Genomic DNA, 26,869 nt, shown 5'->3' on the forward strand with positions numbered 1-26,869 from the left:
GTTGATGACAATTTTTATTTTATCAATAATAACACAATAATAAATGTTTAGTTCAGTTTTTAAAGGGGTTTGTAGTCCAACTTGGATTCTAACTTCTTATTATCACCAACTTTCCTGACAGCCTTCATAAAATCTTCTTCTATTACATAATCTCTCTCTGCTCTGATAGCAAACATACCTGTAATCAAAAATATTCAACAATAAAATAAATGTTTATACATGTATGTTAAATGATTCCGCCTTTCAAATATTATGACAATCTGAATACTGGCATTAAATGTGACATATTTTAGTTTTTTGGGTGGTTGGGTTGCTGGTTCATTGATTTATACTCCACATCTTTTTTTGATTTATGTATATCTACATTTAATGTTGAAATGCATTTCTATAATTTTAAATCTCCTCATTAATTCCAGCTAGATCAGAAATGGTTAAAAAATAACTCATCTTTTTTTCTCATTGTGTTATCAGATTATTTTCGACTTATGAGTTTGAATGTCCCTTTGGTATCTTTCTCGTTTCTTTTTTAAACAACAAAATTTCTATTATGTTGTGTGTGTAAAAAAAACTAATTATCAATAATTCAGAACTGGAAATGATAAAACTATAAATTCAAAATGTTTTGCATGCATTTATTATAGTGATTGTCGAACAATGAACACAAATGCCAGATAAACAATTGCGATTTCAGGAAATTCTTTATTCAAATAACAGTATCAACATTTAAAATACTGTAGATTCATTATTAATCATGAGATACCAATTTTTGTGCCTTTTATACATATTGGTAATCCATAAGTTTAAATGTGCAACAAAGTACACATTTTCTATGGGTTTGTATGCAGACTTTGGGGCCCTTTATAGCTTACTGTTCGGTGTGAGCCAAGGCTCCGTGTTGAAGACCGTACTGTGACCTATAATGGTTTACTTTTATAAATTTAGACTTGGATGGAGAGTTGTCTCATTGGCACTCATACCACATCTTCTTATATCTATTTGGCAAATCCACAAATTCAAATATCCATGAAAATACCAGTTTTCTTCAATCCACGAAAATTGGTACCCACAAAACTAATTAAACCACAGTACGAGTTTTATATTTGTGAAAATTATCAGGTTGCTAACATATAAACATCGTAAACATTTCTGAATTAACAGTATTGCATAAATTTAACAACATTATTAGTTGCGATATTCTGCCATATTTACATAAATTATGGTTTAAACTCACTCAAGTAAAGCAGATTTTAATTGATTAATTGTGGTTTAACGCCACTTTTTACACGATTGGCTATTTCGTGGTGGTCAGTGCCGGAGTGCCCTGAGAGAACCCCGACCTTACCTAGGAAAACTGACAGTCCTAGTCAATTGAGATTTAAGTCTAAAGCACCTGCCATGTGACAGGGATCGAACTAACAAACTCAGTGTTGACAGGCTAGTGATACAATAGTTAAACCTACTAGACTGATCGGCCATCAAGGCAAAATAATGCTGAATTTAAACAGTTTTGGTTATTAAACCTGTTTTGCAAGTTTTGAAATAATATGTACATGGAATAACCATCTCAATAATTACCTGCTTCAGTACAAACATTTCTCAGATCTGCTCCATTGAAATCATCAGATAATTTAACTACTGCTTCCCAATCTACAATATTTAAATGTTTGGAGTTATTACTCATTCATATTTATAAATTTTAAACCAGTTATTTTTTTTACAGATAATGTTTCTTTACACAGTTTAGCCCTTTCTAGCCAACTGTGCAGTAACTTATTAATGCCATTATCCAACTTTGTTAATGTATTCATGTTAAAGAAGATACCAGTTTGACATTTATAGTCTCATAATTTTTCTACTTGCAAAAGAAGTGTAAATAAATACCCAGAGACAATTGGTTGGTTTACAGTAACCATAAGAATGGTATAGACACATAGATATGAACTCAGTCTAAACCGTAAAGGTTTTGGTATACATTGCTTATTGAATATAGTTTTCAGCCTTGATCATGTGCTGATAGGGACAAATTTAATTATTTTTTTTAAAGGACTTTTTTAAATGACAGAGTTTTTTCCTTCTGATATATATCTGTGAGAAAGAAACACAATTCATAAACAAGAACTTTATAAATGTTTAATCCAGATGACAACAGTCTTCTCTGTGTAATAACTTTAAGCAAAACACATTAAATCCTCCTAACCTCTGATGCATGGTACATTTAAGATTATCAAAACCAGCAGAGAACTTTTGAAGCATATGTAATGTTTCATTCAAAAGATGTCTATGCATTTTCATTGTGTTTTTCTTACTAGAAAAAGTCTTACCTATTTCACCATGTTTTGCTATAGGCTGTGCGTGAATCTTGAGAATTTCAAGTCGTGATTGCTCATTGGGAAGTGGAATTTCTGAAATATTAAATTTTTTCATGATAAATTCATTCACATTAAAAAAAATATTATGAACAATAGACATAAAGGAATAAAATGATTTCATATTTTGTGAGTTTTGACATATTTCTAGTCTAATGTCATTCAAAATTAAATTGAATAAAATGCTTCGCTGGGCGCAGCTTGATACGACCGCAGAGGTCGAACCCTGAACAGTTGGGGCAAGTATGGACACAACATTCAAGCTTGATACAGCTCTGAATTTGGATTGTGATTAAATATTTGACACAGCATAGGTTTCTGACACAGAAAGAATGTGGTCTAAGAACTTGAATTTTTTTAATTTACCTATTATGGTCCAATGCCCAAAATCAAAATACATGGTTAGATTCAGCATATCAAAGAACCCCATATATTCAATTTTGTTGAAATCAAACAAAGTTTAATTTTGGACCCCAACTTGGACAAACTTGAAAACTGGTCCCATAATCAAAAATCTTTTTTTTTTCAATTTTTGTTAAAATCAAACTAAGTTTAATTTTGGACCCTTTGGACCTTAATGTAGACTAATTTAAAAAACGGGACCCAAAATTAAAAATCTAAAAACACGGTTAGATTTGGCATATCAAAGAACCCCAATAATTCAATTTTTGATGAAATCAAACAAAGTTTAATTTTGGACCCTTTTGACCTCAATATGAACCAATTTGATAGCGGGCCCACAAAATAAAAAATCTAAATACATGGTAAGATTCAGCATATCAAAGAACCCCATATATTCAATTTTTGTTGAAAAAAAACAAAGTTTAATTTTGGACCCCAATTTGGACCAACTTGAAAACTGGGCCAAAAATCTAAAATCTAAATACATGTTTAGATTCAGCATATCAAAGAACCCCATATATTCAATTTTTGTTGAAATCAAACAAAGTTTAATTTTGGACCCCAACTTGGACCAACTTGAAAACTGGTCCCATAATCAAAAATCTAAACACATGTTTAGATTCAGCATATCAAAGAACCCCAAAAATTCAATTTTTGTTAAAATCAAACTAAGTTTAATTTTGGACCCTTTGGACCTTAATGTAGACCAATTTAAAAAACGGGACCCAAAATTAAAAATCTAAATACATGGTTAGATTTGGCATATCAAAGAACCCCAATAATTAAATTTTTGATGAAATCAAACAAAGTTAAATTTTGGACCCTTTTGACCTCAATATGAACCAATTTGATAGAGGGCCCACAAATAAAAAATCTAAATACATGGTAAGATTCAGCATATCAAAGAACCCCATATATTCTATTTTTGTTGAAATCAAACAAAGTTTAATTTTGGACCCCAACTTGGACCAACTTGAAAACTGGGCCCATAATCAAAAATCTAAACACATGTTTAGATTCAGCATATCAAAGAACCCCAAGAATTCAATTTTTGTTAAAATCAAACTAAGTTTAATTTTGGACCCTTTGGACCTTAATGTAGACCAATTTAAAAACGGGACCCAAAATTAAAAATCTAAATACACGGTTAGATTTTGCATGTCAAAGAACCCCAATAATTCAATTTTTGATGAAATCAAACAAAGTTTAATTTTGGACCCTTTTGACCTCAATATGAACCAATTTGATAGCGGGTCCACAAATAAAAAATCTAAATACATGGTTAGATTCAGCATATCAAAGAACCCCAAGAATTCAATTTTTGATGAAATCAAACAAAGTTTAATTTTGGACCCTTTTGACCTCAATGTGGACAAAGTTGATAATGGGGCCCAAAAATCAAAAATCTAAATACATGGTTAGATTCAGCATATCAAAGAACCCCATATATTCAATTTTTGTTGAAATCAAACAAAGTTTAATTTTGGACCCTGATTTGGACCAACTTGAAAACTGGGCCCATAATCAAAAATCTAAATACATGTTTAGATTCAGCATATCAAAGAACCCTAAAAATTCAATTTTTGTTAAAATCAAACTAAGTTTAATTTTGGACCCTTTGGACCTTAATGTAGACCAATTTGAAAACGGAACCAAAAATTAAGAATCTAAATACACGGTTAGATTCGGCATATCAAAGAACCCCAATAATTCAATTTTTGATGAAATCAAACAAAGTTAAATTTTGGACCCTTTGGACCTCAATGTGGACCAATTTAAAAACGGGGCCCAAAATCCAAAAACTTAATACTTGGTTAGATTCAGCATATTAAAGAACCCCAAGAATTCAAGAATAAAACCCCATTGAAATTGATCAAGAAATAAGCAATTTATACGAAGTATCTTCTTTTGCACAATACTGTGCAATTGAATATTTCTTGCTATTGTGCAATACTGTACAATTGACAATTTCTTGCTATTGTGCAATATTGTGCTATTGGATATTTCTTGCTATTGCGCAATACTGTGCAATTGACTATTTCTTGCTATTGCGCAATACTGTGCAATTGAAGATTTCTTGCAATTGTGCAATACTGTGCAATTGAAAATTTCTTGCTATTGCACAATACTTATTATATAATAATTTACACATCCTGTTTGGTGTGTATCTCCTACCATATCATTATTATTTGCTTTTAAATATTAATCAGAAATAACCAACTTAAAATGGAAAATTTCAAAAGAAAAAAAAAAAGGAAAAAAAGAAAAAAAAAAAATCCCCCCCCCAAATTTTTTGAACCCCCTTATGATTCATCACCCCCAAACTCAATCCCAGCCTTCCCTTTGTGGTATGATCCATACACTTGAACACAAGTTATTGTCTGGAAACTAGAAAAATGCTTATTTTTGGCCCCTTTTTGGCCCCCTATTCCAAAACGTTTCGGGCAATTACCCACAAACTCAATTCCAGCTTTCCCTTTGTGATATGGAACCTTGTAGTACAATTTCAGAAATATCCAAACACTAACACACAAGTTATTGTCATGAAACTAGAAAAATGCTTGTTTTTTGCCCCTTTTTTGGCCCCTAATTCCTAAAATTTTGAGGCAATTATCCCCAAAATCAATTACAGCCTTCCCTTTGTGATATGGAACCTTGTGGTACAATGTCAGAGAGATCCATACACTTACACACAAGTTATTGTCTGGAAGTTACAAAAATGCTTATTTTTGGCCCCTTTTTGGCCCCTAATTCCTTAACTGTTGGTACCATAACCCCCAAAATCAATCCAAACCTTCCTTTCGTGGTATTGAACCTTATGGTAAAATTTCATGGAGATCCATTCACTTAAACTAAAGTTAGAGTGCGAAAACCAATGTGTCTTCGGACGACGCCGGACGACGCCAGACGACGACGACGACGACGACGCCAACGTCATACCAATATACGACCAAAAAATTTTCAATTTTTGCGGTCGTATAAAAATTTATTTACTCCGGCCTATTTAGAGCTTGACATCATGTTGTACTTATATACCTTAATATAGCACGAGGTACCCAACTCTTATTTTTAAGAAATGACACACGGTTGCGAACTTTCATGATGTCATATCTTTTTATAGCTTTCTTATAAAGAATGGATTTAGCTCATTGTTGAAGGATGTAGTGATCTATAGTTGCTTACATTGAAGTATTTTGGACTCTTCAAATTTACCTATTTTTCTGTCCAATCTCCCAGGACGTAACAAGGCAGGATCTAATGTGTCTGGTCTGTTTGTTGCCATTATCATTTTGACCTGACCTAAAGCATCAAAACCGTCCATTTGATTCAACAACTACAAAACAAAATAGAAACACGAGTGACAATTTCTTCAACAGAATTTGAACATTTACAAGTTTTCATTAAAAGACAGCAGAAGTACCGGTATTGTTACAAGTGGTAAATTGTAAAGAACCTTTACAAAAATAGCTGCTGAAATGGGGATTGCTCAGGAAGAACTCAGGTAAATCCATTTACTGGAAATAAAGCTAATTTGTTTCACGTGGTCTTTTTTAATTTCAAAATTTTCAGAAGGCACTCCTATTAAAATCTGAATATTATACAATTATTGTCTTTGATGTAAATATGCAGTTTTCTTGACTTTTGAAAAACCAATTTTCACTGAAGTCGATGGCAGAAATGAATAGCAGTTTTTCAAAATCAATTAAACCACATATTTACCAAAACAAAAGACGGTAATTCTTTTATTCCATATTCCGATAGAAAACAATGTATCTAATAACAAATATACCAAAACCAATTGTACATCAAACATTTTACCATAATGTTACATGTAAAAGTGTGTGATGTTTAGCACGGTTAATATCACTTTTCTCCAGGTGAATATGCTGTTTTATTCAAAATTCAATTAATATAGAAAATCCTACTAAAATAATACCAATAAGGAACAATAGTGATTATTTTTGAAAGATAGCCTGATCAACTATAGGAAAAAAATTAAATAAAAACTTTATGCATGACAGGGCAAAATAAAAAGTGCCTTTTGACCCCTCCATACATTCATTTCTGGAACAGCCATTATTATCAACAGAAAATTTGATATCAAACTGTTAGACAGTTTATAAAATCCATACCTCCATGAGAGTTCTCTGTATTTCTCTGTCTGCTGATGTACCTTCTGAAAACCTTCTTCCACCTAAAAATAAATATTAAAACAGTATTTTAAAATACATCATAAAAACAGCAATCAATCGGCAATTATATTTAAACCATACTGTGTTTACAATATGAACTATTAGAAAGATTATCAAGTCTCAACAATAATTACTGTTACTTATTTCAAATGGTTCATGAGCAGATTTCAGATAATTCACTACACAGATGAATCTCAAACTAGGAGCTCTAAATGCAGAATGCCAGAAACCGAAAACAGGATACGTCATGAACAACTATAATTTCAGAAATTTTGTGTTCAATTATTACTGCAATTGTAAAACAATTGTCAAAAATGCAAGGTTAGTTATTGTAATTTCAAAAAATGCTGCATACATGTTTTTTTTTTTTTTGCAAAACAAATAAAGTTTCTGAATTTACAATATATACATAAAAAATAGTTCATCCCTGCCAACTTTTCATGTACATTTCTTTAGTCAGGGACCTTGCTAGTGGTTGACTTTAGTCATATCTTAACATTTGTTTTCATTTGTAGAATTTGGTGTTGATGGCAAATCATTAAAAGTCTTATTCAATGCATAACAACTCAGGACAATCTAAAACTAGACTTATTGTAACAACATCTGGCTATTTTTGAAGACTGTATGTTATCCTCTAAGATGTCTTTTAGTTATTTGTTTCAATGGTGTTTACCACTTTTTATTCATACACAAAGATCAGAAATTATTTGATCAAATAGCATAAATAGGTTTATAGCAATAGAACCATAATTTGGCAGCAATAACTATTACAACATACCTATAGCATCTATTTCATCCATAAATATAATACATGGTTCATGGTCCCTGGCAAAAGCAAACATTTCTCTGATCAGTCTGGCACTTTCACCAATATATTTATCTACAATAGCACTGGAGACAACCTATAAATATTTTGATAATATTTTTGGTAGGAGAAATACATATATCTGTTAAAAAGACTTTGTTTTACTATAAATTCTCTCTGCAGTAAAACTATAAACATGCACATGAAATCAACATGAAATACAAATTCTCCAGGATTTGTTTTAGGCAAGATTAACTATATATACAATTGTTTGATATGCAATTTCACAGGTACCATGACGCTATATTCTTTTACCCTTAAAATTTCACCTCCTACCAATTTCCATATTAACTGTGTGTGGTCAGAAAGGATCCAGAATTGTTTTTACACAATTTCGGTCAATTTCAGATGACTTAAAAGTTGGGCCCCCTTTTCAAACTGACAAAATTATTCACACTAGATTCATAGCATCAACCAACTTGTGTTGACTGTTTTATCGCATTTACTTCATGAATATTCTTACCGAATGACTCAAAATGGTAAATTTCACAGACATTGCTAATGTTAATTTTGATTTTGAAGACAAATTAAACTGGAAGTTTCACGACAATACTGAAGTACAAGTAATTCCTGATTCATTTCTGGGATTCGTTCTGTTAATCAAATTGATTGGAAAGCACTGGATTTTTAATTTTATCACCTTTAAATGTGTTCAAATATAACAGATAATAGTTGCATTCGTTTAATTTAGCATGACATCATTTTGCATTTTATGATGAAGTGTCTAATCTGGTGAAGACAAATTCATGCATGCGTATTACATAGTAAATAACGCACATATTTGACTCATGAAAAATTACTTTTGTTTAGGTAAATTAAATCAAGTTTTAATTTTAAATTAGAATAGCCGATTGTCTTTGCTGAAAAGGAATTCAATAATGAAGAAAGTTGTAATAGAATTTTAATTTATGATATTAGTTCTGAGCTTGTGATTCCTGTCAGGTGTGAATAAAAACACAGGTAAAAAGTGATTAGCAATCATTAGCCAATATTTCCTTGAGGCATTAATATGGTTATTGGGAGAGGCCCTTAGGATTATTATACTCTACCGAAGTGGCAGTTTTATTACAGGAAAGGGATTACAAAACAAATAAAATGCTCCGCAGGGCGCAGCTTGATACGACCGCAGAGGTTGAACCCTGAACAGTTGGGGCAAGTATGGACACAACATTCAAGCTTGATACAGCTCTGAATTTGGATTGTGATTAAATATTTGACACAGCATAGGTTTCTGACACAGAATGAATGTGGTCTAAGAACTTAAAAATTTTAAATTGGACATTCACCTATTATGGTCCAATATCCAAAATCTAAATACATGGTTAGATTCAGCATATCAAAGAACCCCATATATTCAATTTTTGTTGAAATCAAACAAAGTTTAATTTTGGACCCCGATTTGGACAAACTTGAAAACTGGGCCCATAATCAAAAATCTAAATACATGGTTAGATTCAGCATATCAAAGAACCCCATATATTCAATTTTTGTTGAAATCAAACAAAGTTTAATTTTGGACCCTTTTGACCTCAATGTGGACAAAGTTGATAACGGGGCCCAAAAATCAAAAATCTAAATACATGGTTAGATTCAGCATATCAAAGAACCCCATATATTCAATTTTTGTTGAAATCAAACAAAGTTTAATTTTGGACCCCGATTTGGACCAACTTGAAAACTGGGCCCATAATCAAAAATCTAAATACATGGTTAGATTCAGCATATCAAAGAACCCCATATATTCAATTTTTGTTGAAATCAAACAAAGTTTAATTTTGGACCCCGATTTGGACCAACTTGAAAACTGGGCCCATAATCAAAAATCTAAATACATGGTTATATTCAGCATATCAAAGAACCCCATATATTCAATTTTTGTTGAAATCAAACAAAGTTTAATTTTGGACCCCGATTTGGACCAACTTGAAAACTGGGCCCATAATCAAAAATCTAAATACATGGTTAGATTCAGCATATCAAAGAACCCCGTATATTCAATTTTTGTTGAAATCAAACAAAGTTTAATTTTGGACCCTTTTGACCTCAATGTGGACAAAGTTGATAACAGGGCCCAAAAATCAAAAATCTAAATACATGGTTAGATTCAGCATATCAAAGAACCCCATATATTCAATTTTTATTGAAATCAAACAAAGTTTAATTTTGGACCCCGATTTGGACCAACTTGAAAACTGGGCCCATAATCAAAAATCTAAATACATGGTTAGATTCAGCATATCAAAGAACCCCATATATTCAATTTTTGTTGAAATCAAACAAAGTTTAATTTTGGACCCCGATTTGGACCAACTTGAAAACTGGGCCCATAATCAAAAATCTAAATACATGTTTAGATTCAGCATATCAGAGAACCCTAAGAATTCAATTTTTGTTAAAATCAAACAAAGTTTAATTTTGGACCCTTTGGACCTTAATGTAGACCAATTTGAAAACGGAACCAAAAATTAAGAATCTAAATACACGGTTAGATTCGGCATATCAAAGAACCCCAATAATTCAATTTCTGATGAAATCAAACAAAGTTAAATTTTGGACCCTTTGGACCTCAATGTGGACCAATTTAAAAACGGGGCCCAAAATCCAAAAACTTAATACACGGTTAGATTCAGCATATTAAAGAACCCCAAGAATTCAAGAATAAAACCCTATTGAAATTTATCAAGAAATAAGCAATTTATACTAAGTATCTTCTTTTGCACAATACTGTGCAATTGAATATTTCTTGCTATTGCGCAATACTGTACAATTGACAATTTCTTGCTATTGCGCAATATTGTGCTATTGGATATTTCTTGCTATTGCGCAATACTGTGCAATTGGAGATTTCTTGCTATTGTGCAATACTGTGCAATTGAACATTTCTTGCTATTGTGCAATACTGTGCAATTGAAAATTTCTTGCTATTGCACAATACTTATTATATAATAATTTACACATTCTGTTTGGTGTGTATCTCCTACCATATCATTATTATTTGCTTTTAAATATAAATCAGAAATAACCAACTTAAAATGGAAAATTTTAAAAGAAAAAAAAAGGAAAAAAAGAAAAAAAAAGAAAAAAAAAAAAAATCCCCCCCCCAAAATTTTTTGAACCCCCTTATGATTCATCACCCCCAAACTCAATCCCAGCCTTCCCTTTGTGGTATGGTACCTTGCAGTACAATTTCAGAGAGATCCATACACTTGAACACAAGTTATTGTCTGGAAACTAGAAAAATGCTTATTTTTGGCCCCTTTTTGGCCCCTAATTCCTTAACTGTTGGTACCATAACCCCCAAAATCAATCCCAACCTTCCTTTCGTGGTATAGAACCTTATGGTAAAATTTCATGGAGATCCATTCACTTAAACTAAAGTTAGAGTGCGAAAACCAATGTGTCTTCGGACGACGCCGGACGCCCCAATTCCTAAACGTTTCGGGCAATTACCCCCAAACTCATTTCCAGCTTTCCCTTTGTGATATGGAACCTTGTAGTACAATTTCAGAAATATCCAAACACTTACACACAAGTTATTGTCATGAAACTAGAAAAATGCTTGTTTTTTGCCCCTTTTGTGGCCCCTAATTCCTAAAATTTTGAGGCAATTACCCCAAAATCAATAACAGCCTTCCCTTTGTGATATGGAACCTTGTGGTACAATGTCAGAGAGATCCATACACTTACACACAAGTTATTGTCTGGAAGTTACAAAAATGCTTATTTTTGGCCCCTAATTCCTTAACTGTTGGTACCATAACCCCCAAAATCAATCCCAACCTTCCTTTCGTGGTATAGAACCTTATGGTAAAATTTCATGGAGATCCATTCACTTAAACTAAAGTTAGAGTGCGAAAACCAATGTGTCTTCGGACAACGCCGGACGACGACGACGACGACGCCAACGTCATACCAATATACGACCAAAAAATTTTTAATTTTTGCGGTCGTATAAAAACGAGTGCAAAATGGTGACAAAGAAACCAGATCTCAATGAATTGACCGAAATTAATTCTGTAAAAAAAATTAAATTGTACTAAATCCCAACCTGTCATTTAGGACAAATAGCTGTCAGTTTACGACATAACTGGAAAATATTACCGTTTCCGGACCTTTGGTGGTCAGTTTTCTTGGGTTATTCTTGTCATAAATTATCATAATTATTATGTTATATAATCCCAAAATTTTTGTAGGAATTTATTTTCACTAGTTTATATCATGTTTTAAGGGTAATATTTATTAGACTTTTGAATACATCTTGATAAAAATTTGTAAACTATGAAAACAAATGACTTTCCAGAAGTAGAAAGTACAAAGTGAAGGTATACTTTTGAAATGTTTCACAAACTGAAAGCACTGTGTGTCATTGAGATTATTTGTGCATATTAAAACTTGATTACTTTAATATTACATACACTGTAAATATTTTATGAACTTGAAATCTCATATTTGATAAAAAACAAAGACATTTTGCTTGCCATTTTGCCTATTTGGCCATATACAATTTGTTTGCAATTCATTTTCAAGGATTTCGTTTTGATTTTCTGTGCTCCCCTTTGCACCCTTCTTCCCTTTCTGTGCTCCCCTCTGCCCCTATAGTCATCCCTTTGCTTTTTTGTTTCTGAAAGAAATAGATACTGTGGATTCTTTTAATATTTTCATGGATACCAATTTGTGGATTGATGAAAAAATTAAATGTGTCTTCATGGCGATTAAAGACACAATAAAGTCCAATCAACAGTCAGTTTAGTTCAGTTCTAAAAACAGTAATGGGATTACATAGCATTCCGCATCAAAACCAAATCAATTTGGGGCAAATCCTGTTCAACTTAAATAATGAGCAACCACTATAAATAAACACCTGGAGCCAGTATTAAAAAGAAGAAAGTAAAGTGTGTATAAGTAGGTTACCTTTAAAAAGTTAGCATCTAGTTGACTTGCCACAGCTCTGGCTAGTAATGTTTTTCCAGTACCAGGTGGACCATATAACAAACAACCTTTAGGTGGTGTTATACCAACTCGCTGGAACAATTCTGGGTTCATTAATGGTAATTCTATCACCTGAAAAGAATGGATAATCATACATGTATGTACTCAAATGAAAAATAAAATATACAGTGTTGATCAGGTGTTTCTATACAAAAAAGATGGAATAACACAACCTTCATAAAAGGTAATTAATGTATTTCATCTGAAATGGAAAGATAAAGGTGAACTCAATTAGTACAACAAATAAAGTCTTACTAATTAACGCTTTTTTTTTATAGCACTTTTATCAAGGATAAAAATGTCATAGAAATCTCTGAACTTACATCACATGTTTATTGAAAAAATATAGTTGTATCTCCTTCCTCCCTACCTACCCTTAAGAATCATGTCTACCCTGAAATTTATAAATAAATTGAGAATGTGTCCATGGGACACAGATGATGTGCCTGCTTGCATACAGTTATAAAGGGACATAACTCAAGAACGGTAATAGTGACGTCACCCAAATAGAACTTGATTTTAAGTTTGTGGTAATAAGCATTGTGTATAAGTTTCATTTCATTTGGTTGAGAACGGAAAAGAAAAGTTAAACAATTTTTCCACTTGTAAAGGGGCATAACTCTAGAACGGTAAAAGTGACGACAACTTCAAACTTGATCTGTGTTTTTTTGGTAATATGCATGGTGTATAAGTATCATAGCATTTGGATGAGGCAAACTAAAGTGAGAGAACGGAAACCAATTTTTTGGTAGTCTGACATACAGACGGACAAGGTAACACTTTATGCCCTCTGCTGCGGACGGGGCAAAATGACAGACATTGCTTGTTCAGCACTTTTAAAGTCCTGGATATTTCCCTAAATGGTACATGTAAAATATTAAAAAAAAAAAAAAATCATTTTAACCTATCAACCTACCCATTTTCTGCCATATATATTTATTTTTTGCCTTATTAATGAGACTTACTTCTCTGAGTTCTCTGATTTGTTCTCCCAATCCACCGACCTGATTGTAGCTAACATCACCAGGATCTTCTACAGACATGTTGTATACTAGTGGATCAACTTCTCGGGGAAGATATCTTAAATTAAGAATTATACAAAATAGTTATTCTCATTATTATAGTATAAGTATCATATTACTGTAAATGGAAAACTAAAATTGGTGTTGAATTACTGGTATGTTAATGACTTGTTGTTCAGATTCGTCTAAATCTGCGAGTTCTGATTGGTCTTGATCTGGGACCCCTGATTTGTCTAGATCTGCAATTTCTGATTGGTCTAAATCTGGGAGATTTGATTGGTCTAAATCTGGGAGTTCTGAATGGTCTAGACAAGATTTACTGGTAAATTTATTAATTTTCCATGAGTATCATGCTGATATACATACTTTAGATGAAAAATAAGTACAGAAATATTTGTGATGTTTTTATCGTTGACAGGATAAGTTTTGGAAAAATAAACACCTGCATATTGAATTTTGATAGCATTATTTGTTCGTATTATTTCCTGAAATAGCAATAATTAATTTCATTTTTGTTTCATTGTTCAACAATTATAATTATAAATGCATATAAATTTATTTTAATTTACAGAACACTAAGGCATTTAGTTAGGCATGTATATACCAATTGCAATTGTTGCCATCTGGCAGTACAGGGACTGCATTATCTACACCATAATGTCACAGGGGAGTTACATAATGACTCCAAAATGAATCTTAGTCTAAAGTAGGGTCATCATTATAGGATGGTTAAATGAATTAATGCAATTTGTTTGTACTTTTCAGAAAGCTGTTTTTAAGCAGGAATGAGAATCATCTTGAGAGTGTTTCAGGAATTTTACCATTGACTCTAACTATGCAAAACATTTTTTAGGTAGGTCTTAAGCATGTAGTTTTAATATTGCTTAGTATGACTTTGTATCATAAACATCTTTCCCATACGGTGCATATCCCATTTTGCTATAATTCATCTCAAATCCTTTTGACCATGTCTTGAGGAATTACCAGCTTTGCCTCAATTCAGTGAATATAACCATTTATCATTGGTCTTAGCAGAACGTTAGCTGGATTTAAAAAAGAGTTAAATTTATGTGAGTTCTTATATGATAAAAAGATATCTTGCCAGTCCCAACAGAAAATGGTGTCCAGTAGTCTTCTTTATGAGCTGTAATGATCCTGAGAAATAGTGAAAATTTACCTCATAACAGTTAGGGTTGTCATATCTAATGCAACTCTGGTTCCTGACTTAAGTTTAGATTTATCTAACTGACGACGACATCCAACTACATATCTAGGACCATTAGTGGCTTTAACAATAACTGTAAAATAAAATATGATATCAATCAATGATAAACAGTATATCCTTTGTAAACAACTACAGTCTTCAATTAAGCTATTTACTTTAATGCATCAAAAATGAATCATTTAATTTTAAATACAAACCAGTACTAGTGTGTCCTAAATGAGCTTTTTTGAAGGCACTGTTCCTTGTCCAATTTCTATGAGATAAGGTCCTGCCTTTTTTGTTGAAGAAAATTTTAAGCACATTGCCCTTTTTATAACGCCTTACCATAATTTATGATCAGTACTATGATTCATTGTATAGGTATTTCTCTATGCACATTTTTAGCTGCCTTTTATTGAATTTTACAAATGTGTTTGAACAAATACACTTGATGACTGAATGGAATATAGACAACTGCGACTGTGCAATAAGTCAAACACAATAAAACATATATGTACAGAAAGGTCAAGGCTGGTTTTCACTTAATAGAAATGACCTTATAACAGGTTTGACTGTACATTATACCATTTGACAATTAGATTTTACTATACATACATTTATCTTCTGTTAACTGTTTCAATACTTCTCCAACAATCTAAATAAAAAAGAAAAAAAATTCTTAGAATACAGAAATGCACAGTCAAAAAAATTGATAGTTGTATACTGTAAATTCAGAAATTAATGTGTGCATTCCTTATTATGAATCATTGTTTACTGGTAAAAATGTGAGATCTCATCAATGCAAATGATAAATTATAAAGGGGCATAACTCTAGAACAGTTAAAGTGACGCCACCAAAATTCATACTTGATCTGTGTTTTGTGGTAATAAGCATTGTGTATAAGTTTCATATCATTTGGTTGAGGCAAACTTAAGTTAGAGAACGGAAACTAAAAATTTTGTAATTTTTCCATTTATAAAGGGGCATACTCTAGAACGATTAAAGTGACCCTACCAAAACTCAAACTTGATCTGTATTTGGTGGTAATAAGCATTGTGTATAAGTTTCATAACATTTGGTTGAGGCAAACTTAAGTTAGAACACGGAAACTAAAAATTTTTGCATTTTTTTCTTTTATAAAGGGCATAACTCTAGAACGGTTAAAGTGACGCCATCAAAATTCAAACTTGATCTGTGTTTTGTGGTAATTAGCATTGTGTATAAGTTTCATAACATTTGGTTGAGGCAAACTCAAGTTAGAGAACGGAAACCAATTTTGGGACATACAGACGTATGTACATATGTACAAACGGACAAGGGTAAAACTTTGAAAATTTGAAGGCAGATTTTAAGAGAGGTCATCTTATGTTCAAATGAGTAACATAAATTTAATAAAATGCTTCGCTGAGCGCAGCTGGATACGATCGCAGAGGTCCAACCCTAAACAGTTGGGGCAAAAATGGACACAATATTCAAGCTTGATACAGGTCTGAATTTGGATTGTAATTTAATATTTGACACATAATAGGTTTTTGACACTGAATAACTGTAGTCAAAGAACTTAGAATTGGTTATAATATATGATTTGAATTTATATTCAATTTTTTGCTTTTGTGCAATACACTATGCTGTTGCGAATTTACCCCCCCACAAAAAAAAAAAAAAATTTACCCTCCTTTTTTTTTGCTTCTGTGAAATACACTATGCTGTTGTGTATCGACCCCCCCCCCCTTAAAAAAAAAACGAATTTTTTTACCCCCCTCCCCCTTTTTTTGCAAAAAAAAATAATATCTGAAGAAATTTTATTTTTATTTTACCCCCCTCCCCCCCTTTTTTTCCAAAAAAAAATTCTTTCCCTCACAATATGGTCATAATCACAATTCAAATTTCCAATGAGTTTGCAACCATAATTACCAATTTAAATACATCATAAAAGTCTTAAAATAGAAAATGACATACATAATCATTGCTAAAATTAATATTCCTTTAATAATAACTTCAAAATATAAATTGACAGCTAATCACCTCAAAGACAATACAAAATTTCTTTATACATAATTTAAAAGCAATGTAAGGGAGGTAATCCAAACATACACAACATTGTACTTTAAATGTATTTGGATTATCTCCCTTACACTGCTTTTAAATTGTCCATTAACCAGGAAACTTTTGTTTTTCCCCCTTTTTTGCCCCTAGTTCCTAACCGGTTTGAACCATAACCCCCCAAAGTCAATCCTAACCATCCCTTTGTGGTATGGAAACTAGTGGTATAATTTCAGAGAGATTCATAGACCGTTCCACAAGTTATTGTCTGGAAACTGGAAATGCTTATATGGGCCCTATTTTGGCGGCTAATTCCTAAACTGTCATAACCCCCAAAATCAATCCCAAACCTTCCTTTTGTGGTTGTAACTTATATACCTTTTTTTAAATTTCATAGATTTCTATTTACTTATACTAAAGTTATTGTCCAGAAACCAAATGCCTTCGGACGACAACGACGACGTGATACATAATAAACAACCGCAATTTTGCGGTCGTATAAAAATGCATGTACCAGTAGATCAGAAAATTGAATGTCCTAACAAATGCATAAAACCTCATAAAATATATAACAATATGTGAACACAGTTATCTAGAAAACAATCCATTCTCCAGCTCATGTCACTCAGGATGTTGTAATTTCCACCTAACCACTATGGGCAACTCAAATTAAACCGAGAATTTATCTCAAAATATTGAATTCAATTTTTTCCTATGTAAAGTAGGTTAAATATTTCTATAGGATAGACAAAGGGGACTTTCTAGAAGTTTGCCCACAGGATGTATCAGGGGACTTTCTAGAAGTTTGCCCACTCCCATCATGGAGGTTTGGAAATGACAAAATGCACATGAACTGTAATGTATACAAACCTGTCCAACACTCTGTAGAGCTTTTAAATCATTTTCTGATTTATCATACTGTTTGTTTAATTCTTTGGAATTCTCTCTCACTGAAATAAAAAAAAAAAATGAATGTTTACTCCACATCTCAATAAATATGACAACCAATATTACCTTCATTTTTGTTTTGAGATCAGATCACATGAATGATACTGTGGATTCATTTATTTTCGTGGGTATCAATTTTCGTGGATTGAGGAAAAGTTGCCTTTTCGTAGATATGTGATTTCGTGGTTTTGACAAAGTCTGAATACAATTCTATTTAAAATTTGTATTTCTTTGACATTTAAATTTGTGGTTCACCTGTACCCACGAATTCCCTGAAATTTGGTATCCAACGAATAATAATGAATCCACAGTATGCAATGAATTCCTTAAAGAATAATTTTGAAGGTACACTGTAAGTAGCCAAATTAACAAAAAGTAGTTCAAATTGTTGAATGTTAACTGACAATGACTTTTATATTTCTACATATTCTATTCTAGAATAAGAAATTTGCAATACAAGTCATTTCCTTGAGAGAGTATGAGTATGATGAGGATGTTTAACATTTATTATTTTTATGCCCTGGAATAAAAATAATTACCAATGAGGGTCTCATCAATTTCAAAGATTGATTGACACACATTTTACACAACTTTCAGCACTAATGGCTATTTCATGGCGGTAAGTTTTCTTGATGGGGAAAGCTGGATTGCCTGGAGAGAACCATGACCTTCAGCAGGAAAACCAACAATCATATCCAATTAAGATTGGAGTTGAATGCACATGCAACGTGTTGGGTTAGGAAATCACAACCTTTAAGGTATCTCCCCAAAAGAAAAGACAAAAAAAAACATGGTGAAGTATATCCATAACAGTTAACTTCACTAAAGCTGGTCTCTTTTTTCATCTTTAATCTAAAAGAGAGCTGACTATGAAAACTAGTTTTTGGAAAACTTATTGTCCTAGATCAATATTATATGTACACTTGTGTACATTTTCATGTACTTATATTTTGGCATTGCACAAGGTCATTCTTTTCTCAGACTGTTTATAACTTCTTTACACTTAATCTGTTGGATGTGTATTGATTGATACTTTTGTCAGGGGGGACATGATATTGGCTTTGAATAAGTTTTCAGTAACTTTGAGTACTTTTGGATCAGTACTTCATGTCTTTTGTATTTTCAAATGATTTATGTAAGTTTTTTTGTGCTTCATGCTGATCTGATGAGATAAATCACTCAAAAACTCATTGAACTAATTTATGCAGTTTGTTCTTATGCTGTACTGTTACACTATGTCCCTGGTAAGGAGAAGTATTGAGCCCTCACAAACATGTTTAACCCTGACACATTCTTTATGTGCCTGTTTCCAAGCAAGGAGTTTAAACTGGTTTTAACCAGTTTGATACATATATATAACACTACAGTCAGATAAAATATTTCTCAACTCACAACAGTTAAATTTTAAAATTTAAATCATGAGGCTTGCACTGCGTTTTAAATATTAATAAAATGCTTCGCTGGGGCGCAGTTTGATACGACCGCAGAGGTCGAACCCTGAACAGTTGGGGCAAGTATGGACACAAAATTCAAGCTTGATACAGCTATGACTTTGGATTGTCATTAAATATTTGACACAGCATAGGTTTTTGACACAGGATGAATGTGGTGTAAGAACTGGAAAAAATTTAATTTACCTATTATGGTGGAATATCCATAAACTAAATTGTTTGTTAATTTCAATATATCAAAGAATATGTAGAATTCAATGTTTGATGTAATGTAATAAAGTTGAAATTTGGACCGTTTTTTTTCAATGTGGACCAATTTGGTAACATGTATAAATAATCAAAAATCTAAATACATGGGAGCCCATTTAAATACATCATAAAGGTATTAGAATAGAAAGTGACATCATAGTCATGGCTAAAAATAAACAAAAATCCTTAATCAGCATCATTTAAAGTAATATCTAAAAATAAAATTCCTTTGTAACCATAAAAGCCCATTTAAATACATCATAAAGATATTAAAATAGAAAATGACATCATAGTCATGGCTAAACATAGCAAAAAACCCTTAATCAGCATCATTTAACAGTAATATCTAAAAATGGAAATTACATCATAAAGGTATTAAAATAGAAAATGACATCATAGTCATGGCTAAAAATAAACAAAATCCTTAATCAGCATCAGCAACATTTTATAGTAATATCTAAAAATAAAATTCCTTTGTAACCATAAAAGCCCATTTAAATACATCATAACAGATATTAAAATAGAAAATGACATCATAGTCATGGCTAAACATAGCAAAAACCTTAATCAGCATCATTTAACAGTAATATCTAAAAATAAAAATTTCTTTGCAACCATAAAAGTAAAATAGAAAATTACATCATAATCATAGCTAAAAATAAACAAAAATTTTTTTATTGGCAAATTTTAAATGGAGTTTATTATACTAAAACAATAAATTTGCAACCATAAACATGATAAAACCCCATTTAAACACATCATAAAAGTATTAAATAATTCAACTACATCATAAGGCTATAAAAATAGAAAATGACTTCATAGTCAAGGCTAAAGGTAAACAAAAAACCTTCATCAGCAAAATTTTATATTGGCAAATTTCCAATGAAGTTTATTACACTAAAATTGTTGGCAAATTTCCAATGCATTTATTAACAATAAAGTTATTGGCAAATTTCCAATTTACATAATTTAAAAGCAGTGTAGATGAGATATTTAAATGAGTTTGAATTACCAACCTTACACTGCTTTTAAATAATGTTCTTTACTCAATTATTTGTCTATTAAAATGGAAACCCTTGTTTTTTAACCTTTTTTCCCCTTATTCCTTAAACATTAGAGCCATAACCACCACCACCACCACCCCCCCCCCCCCCCAAAGCCAATTATTACTTTCCAATGTAACCTAAATTTCCAATATACATAATTTTAAATTTCAATTCCTCATGATATATAACCGTATCATTATTATTTTCTTTCATATATAAATCTGAAACAACCATCTTTAAATGGAAAATTTTAAAGAAAAAAAAAGGAAAAAAAAAATCCTACCCCCCACACATTTTTTCAACCCCCTTTTGATTCATCATCCCCCACCTCCATCACAACCTTCAATTTGTGGTATGGTACATTGCAATACAATTTCACAGAGATCCATACACTTGAACACAAGTTTTTGTTGCAAACTAAAAAAATCCTTATTTTCGACCAATATTTGGCCCCTTATTCATAAATGTTTGAGCAATTAACCCCAAAACTCAATTCCTACTTTCTCTTCGTGATAAAAAATAACTAACTTAAAATGTAAATTTTAAACAAAAAAAAAAGGGAAAAAAAAAATTACCCCTTTTTTGACCCCCGCCCCCCTTATGATTCATCACCCCCATCCCCCTTTCCCCCCAAACCAAGCTCAACAACAGCCTTGCCTTTGTGGTATGGTACCTTGTAATACAATTTTAGAGAGATCCATACACTTGAACACAAGTTATTGTCTAGAAACTAAAAAATGCTTATTTTAAACCCCTTTTTAGGCCCCTTATTACTAAACGTTTTGGGCAATTACCACAACACTCAATTCCAGCTTTCCCTTTGTGAAATGGAACCTTGTAGTAAAATTTCAGAAAGATCCATACACTTACACACAAGTTATTGTCATGAAACTAGAAAAATGCTTGTTTTTTGCCCCCTTTTGGCCCCTTATTCCTAAAATTTTGAGGCAATTAACCCCAAAATCAATCCCAGCATTGACCCTTTGTGATATGGAATCTTGTGGTACAATGTCAAAGAGATCCATATGCTAACACACAAGTTATGTCTGGAAGTTACAAAAATGCTTATTTTCGGCCCCTTTTTGACCCCTAATTCCTTAACTGTTGGTACCATAACCCCCAAAATCAATCCCCACCTTCCTATTGTGGTATTGAACCTTATGGTAAAATTTCATAGAGATCCATTCACTTAAACTAAAGTTAGAGTGCGAAAACCATTGTGTATTCGGACGACGACGCCGGACGACGACGACGACGACGACAACAACGTCATACCAATATACGACCTCAAAATTTTTTTGCGGTCGTATAAAAATTCAACTGTCAAGAGTTGAGAAATATTGTTTGCGTTAGATTTATGGTGGTGAAATATGTTTCTCTAACATGTCTAATAATTTAGAGTCAACATGTACCAATCATTTTAGTTAGGCTAATTGCAACTGACTTTAACAGTTTGTTTTTATATGGTGATGTGACACCACTGTTTCAGGTTAAGGGTGGGTTGTGGGCTCACAAACATGTTTGACCCAACTAAATTCTTTATGTGCATTTCCCAAGTCAGGAGCCTGTAGATCAGTGGTTGTCGTTGGTTTCTGTCTGTCATATTTCTTTTTCGTAAATGACCAAAATTTGTACTTGATCTGAACTTGTGGTAATAAGTATTGTGTATAGGTTTCATAACATTTGGTTGATGAAAACTTAAGTTAGAGAACGGAAACGGAAAATCACCAATTTTTCATTTGTACTGTCAACGTTGTAAAGGGCATAACTCAAAAACAGTAAAAGTGACAGCACCAAAATTCAAACTTGATCTGTATAAGTTTCATAACATTTGGTTGAGGCAAACTTAAGTTACATAACTGAAACGAAAAATTCAGCATTTTTTTTCCATTTGTAAAGGGGCATAGCTCTAGAACAGTTTAAGTGATGACACTAAAATTCAAACTTGATCTGTTTTCTGTGGTAATAAACATTGTTTATTAGTTTTATAACATTATAAAATAGTGAATGATCAACATATACTGCATTGCACATAGGTTGGCCTTGGCATCAGCACAAGCTTCAAACAACATACCCTATCTCCAGAAATTCAAGTCTATACTGAAACAGCTCTTCTACTATTACCAGAACTCAGCAGTCCGTATGAGTGGTTTAAAGCAGTTAGAGGTATATTAACATTTAGTAATCAGTGATCACGGTAATTTAAGCAATTTGTCAGCCAGATAATTTGGTAAATTTTAAGGAGACAATAATCTGTTATACATATTGAAAATATCAACTACATATAAGAAAATGTGATATTATAATTGCCAATGAGAAAACTATCATCATTGTAAAATGATACTAAAATTATATTTTGTATGTGTACATTGACTCTATTTGATAATTGAAATCTTATATATATTTCTTTTTTGCAGCACATTCTTGGTGACCCTGCCATCAAACTGAAAGAGGTCGGTGATACTCGCTGGTTGTCACATGAAACTGCAGTCTGTGCTGTTAGCCAGTGCCTTCTCTCACTTATAACCAGCCTTGCGCGTGAAGCATCAGAACGTCATGATGCCACTGCAGCAGGTCTTGCTACTTTTGTTAAGAGTCCTTTCTTTGTTTGTACCCTTGCCATGCTTGGGGATGTTCTACCTCATCTCAACAGATTATCCAAGATCTTCCAAAAGACATCAGTTGACTTCCTGAACACAGATGACACTTCTACATCTACTTGAGAACCCTGCTGACAATATGACCAATCTACCAACCAGATTCCAGCAACTTGCAGAGTTATGGTGTAAAAGGCTCAGAGACTGACATCACATCATTCAAAGAAAGGGTAAATATTAAGATAAATCATAAGGACTGCACCAAATTTTTAGCTGATGTATTTCACTTTTTGTATCACCAACCAATTTAGCATGATTTTTAAAGTGGAATTTAATAGACAATAATCAGATAAACAAAAACAAGAAGATGTGGAATGATTACCAATGAGACAACTTCTAACCAAATGATATGTAAAGTTTGAATTGTTTGTCATATTTTTTGTCATAATTTTAATTGTGAAATTTCTATTCAAGATTTACCCCCAGTACATCAACGTTACAATGTTGTTGAGAATCTTCACCAGAGGTTTCCAGACACCAACATTCTTGATGCCTTGTCAGTGTTTGATCCAGACCTTATTGATAAAGAAGACCCCTGAGTGGGTCCAACATCAAAAGCTGAAGGTAAATAATGTTACTCAATAAACAATACCTTTTGTAATTGAAATGCTTTATAGGATGATCTAAGATTATTTTAAAGTACTGAAAACACAGAAAATATATATAACTTTTACTGGAGAAAAAAATAGAAAGAAAAACATAACATTGATGATGATGTATGTGTCTTGTTTTACAGCTGGTATCGAATTTGAGTTGGTATAAAAATAAGGAGATGTGGTATGATTGACAATGAGACACCTATCCACCAAAGTTCAAGTGATGAAGATACTGCCAATTCTGAGTTGTTATTAATTGTTAGACTGTTTAATATAATTCATGTTTATTTTTTTGTTTTAGACCCTGTCAGATCACTTCACTCCAGTTGGGTCCTTTGAGATGGTAAAGACAGAATTCCTCTCTCTTAGACAACTCATGGCAGTCAGCATGAAGGATCTGTCACTGAGAGATGCCCTGCACAAAGTAATACAGATGAGTGACTTATATCCAGCTCTTGCCAAGTACTCCATGATTGCCTTGGTTTTGCCAGTGTCAACAGCAGACTGTGAGAGGTCCTTCTCCACTATGGCTAAAATTAAGTCTGTTCTCAGGAACCGCCTCAGCCAAAGAGTTTTCAACCAGTTGATGTCTATTTCTATAGAAGGACCATCCACAAGTGACTTTAACTTTTCAGCATGTGTGTCAGCCTTTGGTCAAATCAGAAAGAGAAAGATAACAACTGACTAACTTTGTGGTTTTTAGTGACTTTTATAGATATAGACATTTAGTTTAGCTAATTTATTATTGTCAGTGTGTTTAATTTAGTGCTTGAAGTTAAGAACAAAATAGTAACTGTTTGATTTGATGCTTTAAATTATTGAAAGTTTAGATATTTGTTATTGTTTAAATATTATGTTTTGTTATGAAATGTATGCTACAGTTTAATCATGACAATGAACATGATGAATAAAATTTATATTTGTATTTTTTGTTTGATTATATGAATTTACAATGGAGATAAAAAATGATTCTTCATCTATTTTCAAACAATAACATTAACAAACAAATGGGTAACTTCCATGAGAACATCATTACAAGAGCAAACATCAATAGCATCATATATAAAAAAACATAAATTAATTACGAACAAACCGCGCACTGAGAGTGAGAATTGTTGAAAATCACGCGCTTACCACAGCGCTATCCAAAAATCCTTGGGAGAACACTGCATTTGGTCAGATTCTGACTGAGGCTTATGGTGATACAATGATATATATTTTATATTGTAATGTCTTATTGTTGACTAAATTACTTCTATCGTTGTACTTGATTTATATGCTCTTTATGGGCCCTGTTATTTGGAAAATAAAATATTCTATTCTATGTGGTCAAATAACATGAATAATGTCATCATTGTGCTCTCAACATTAAAAGTATTTTATTGATTAAAGAATAAACAAGTAACATATAAACACAACTCATATTAAATAAGTAGCATATTTTACTGAATCATATCATTTTTATCTAAGTATATACATTATGTTGTATCTCTATTTCTATGAAAAGTATTGTTTAGAGTCTGTACTAAACCACTGGATGATGATAATGGATGGCTACTAAACGTCCAGCGGCAAATTAATATTCATATTCAGGACAAGAACATTTAATCGTTAAAAAATATTATGTTATATGAATATTAACCCTGCATTGTACCAGACCGACACGCTGAGTCAAATTTAAAATGTGCTATTTCACAAGGTAACAATAAAATTAAACAGTCCGCAGGAATACAGATCACCTTTCTCAGACTCATTATTCTGACTCCGAGCCTTTGCTCTTCCTCCTTAATGCTGTGTGCTTAGAGTAGCAGCAAATACCAATTCTAAAGTCTTTAGTTTAACCCAGAAACCTTCAATTCAATTCAATTCAAAATATTTTATTGTTCAAATATCAAATCATGACAAATGTACCTTTAAACAAAGGGATTGGACAAAAGGCAGTGCCTATACAAATCCTTTCCCATACAAGATGGATTGAATAACATGATGGAATATAATTTTCTGATAAATTCATAAAAAACCCAGAAACCTCCTGCACTCAAGGTGAACAAGCTACCAAAAGACCATCAAGGCGGTCTAAAACACTGGATTCAATACCATAACTATTACTAAGTTGACACACTGACACTGTATAAACATATGCATAGATAGTTTGGAAGGTTGACTATCAATGTATTATTGTAAATTGATAGTCAATCATCCTGTTGATAGAAACAAATATCCAACCGCAGGTAAATTATGACGTTTTGATTGGTTAAATGCCATCATGTGGTGACCTCCTATGGCTCCTTAGGTGGTTAGTAAATTTCATAGGGGGATCATGACGTCATGTCTACTGTTAATGGTGACGTCATCTATTCGACTATTTATGTTGTTGTATTTCATTGTTTATTTTTCTACAAAACGCCACAGGAAAAGTCCTGTGTGCGATAAATTTGTTATAGTTATACAGTTCACTACTGGCCCCCCTATGGACCATAGACTGATAGAGAGTCTCACCCCTTATGGATTTTACTAACCCTCTATAGATCCGTAGAGGGTCAGTAGCGAACCATATAACTTATAATGTCTGTCATTTGCATGTGTAACATTTTGATATTTCACTATTTTTAGGATGACAAAGCAAGTTTATGGAATTATGTGAGCAAATAGTCTACACAATTTAAATGTTGATGGGAGTTATTTTAAGTCTAGTTTACAACGTTTGCTTGTGAACATACTTTCTTTCAACCTAGCTTCGAGTTCTTTGTGTTCGAGAAGCTTTTTTCTATAGTCAGCCAAAGCTTTTTCACGGGTACTATCTGTTGTTGCCATCTTTGAGCCAGCGGAAATGATAC

General features: G+C 32.3%; 1 protein-coding gene across 1 annotated transcript; it reads right to left on the reverse strand.

The window, feature by feature from the left end:
- Nucleotides 1–26,869, reverse strand: LOC127699198 (26S proteasome regulatory subunit 10B). The gene is made up of 12 exons (XM_052202965.1): nt 26,753–26,869; nt 17,956–18,035; nt 15,657–15,696; nt 15,015–15,135; nt 13,781–13,895; nt 12,738–12,887; nt 7,740–7,863; nt 6,902–6,963; nt 5,982–6,102; nt 2,322–2,402; nt 1,576–1,647; nt 1–178 (listed from the first exon to the last, which is right to left on the reverse strand). The coding sequence occupies exons 1-12, from the start codon at nt 26,844–26,846 to the stop codon at nt 60–62; spliced, it is 1,179 nt and encodes a 392-aa protein (XP_052058925.1). The 5' UTR covers nt 26,847–26,869; the 3' UTR covers nt 1–59.

The sequence above is a fragment of the Mytilus californianus genome, unplaced genomic scaffold, assembly GCF_021869535.1.
Source record: "Mytilus californianus isolate M0D057914Y unplaced genomic scaffold, xbMytCali1.0.p SCAF_4, whole genome shotgun sequence".
Classification (NCBI taxonomy): Eukaryota; Metazoa; Mollusca; class Bivalvia; order Mytilida; family Mytilidae; genus Mytilus; species Mytilus californianus.

Bases quoted from the DNA above. Each gene is read 5' to 3' on its own strand.
- LOC127699198 (XM_052202965.1), bottom strand. From the start codon at position 26,846: ATGGCAACAACAGATAGTACCCGTGAAAAAGCTTTGGCTGACTATAGA. The intron at 18,036-26,752 runs GTATGTTCACAA...TTTTTATTTCAG, and splicing joins CGAAGCTAGGTTGAAAGAAA to TGAGAGAGAATTCCAAAGAA. The intron at 15,697-17,955 runs GTTTGTATACAT...TTTTTTATTTAG, and splicing joins CTCTACAGAGTGTTGGACAG to ATTGTTGGAGAAGTATTGAA.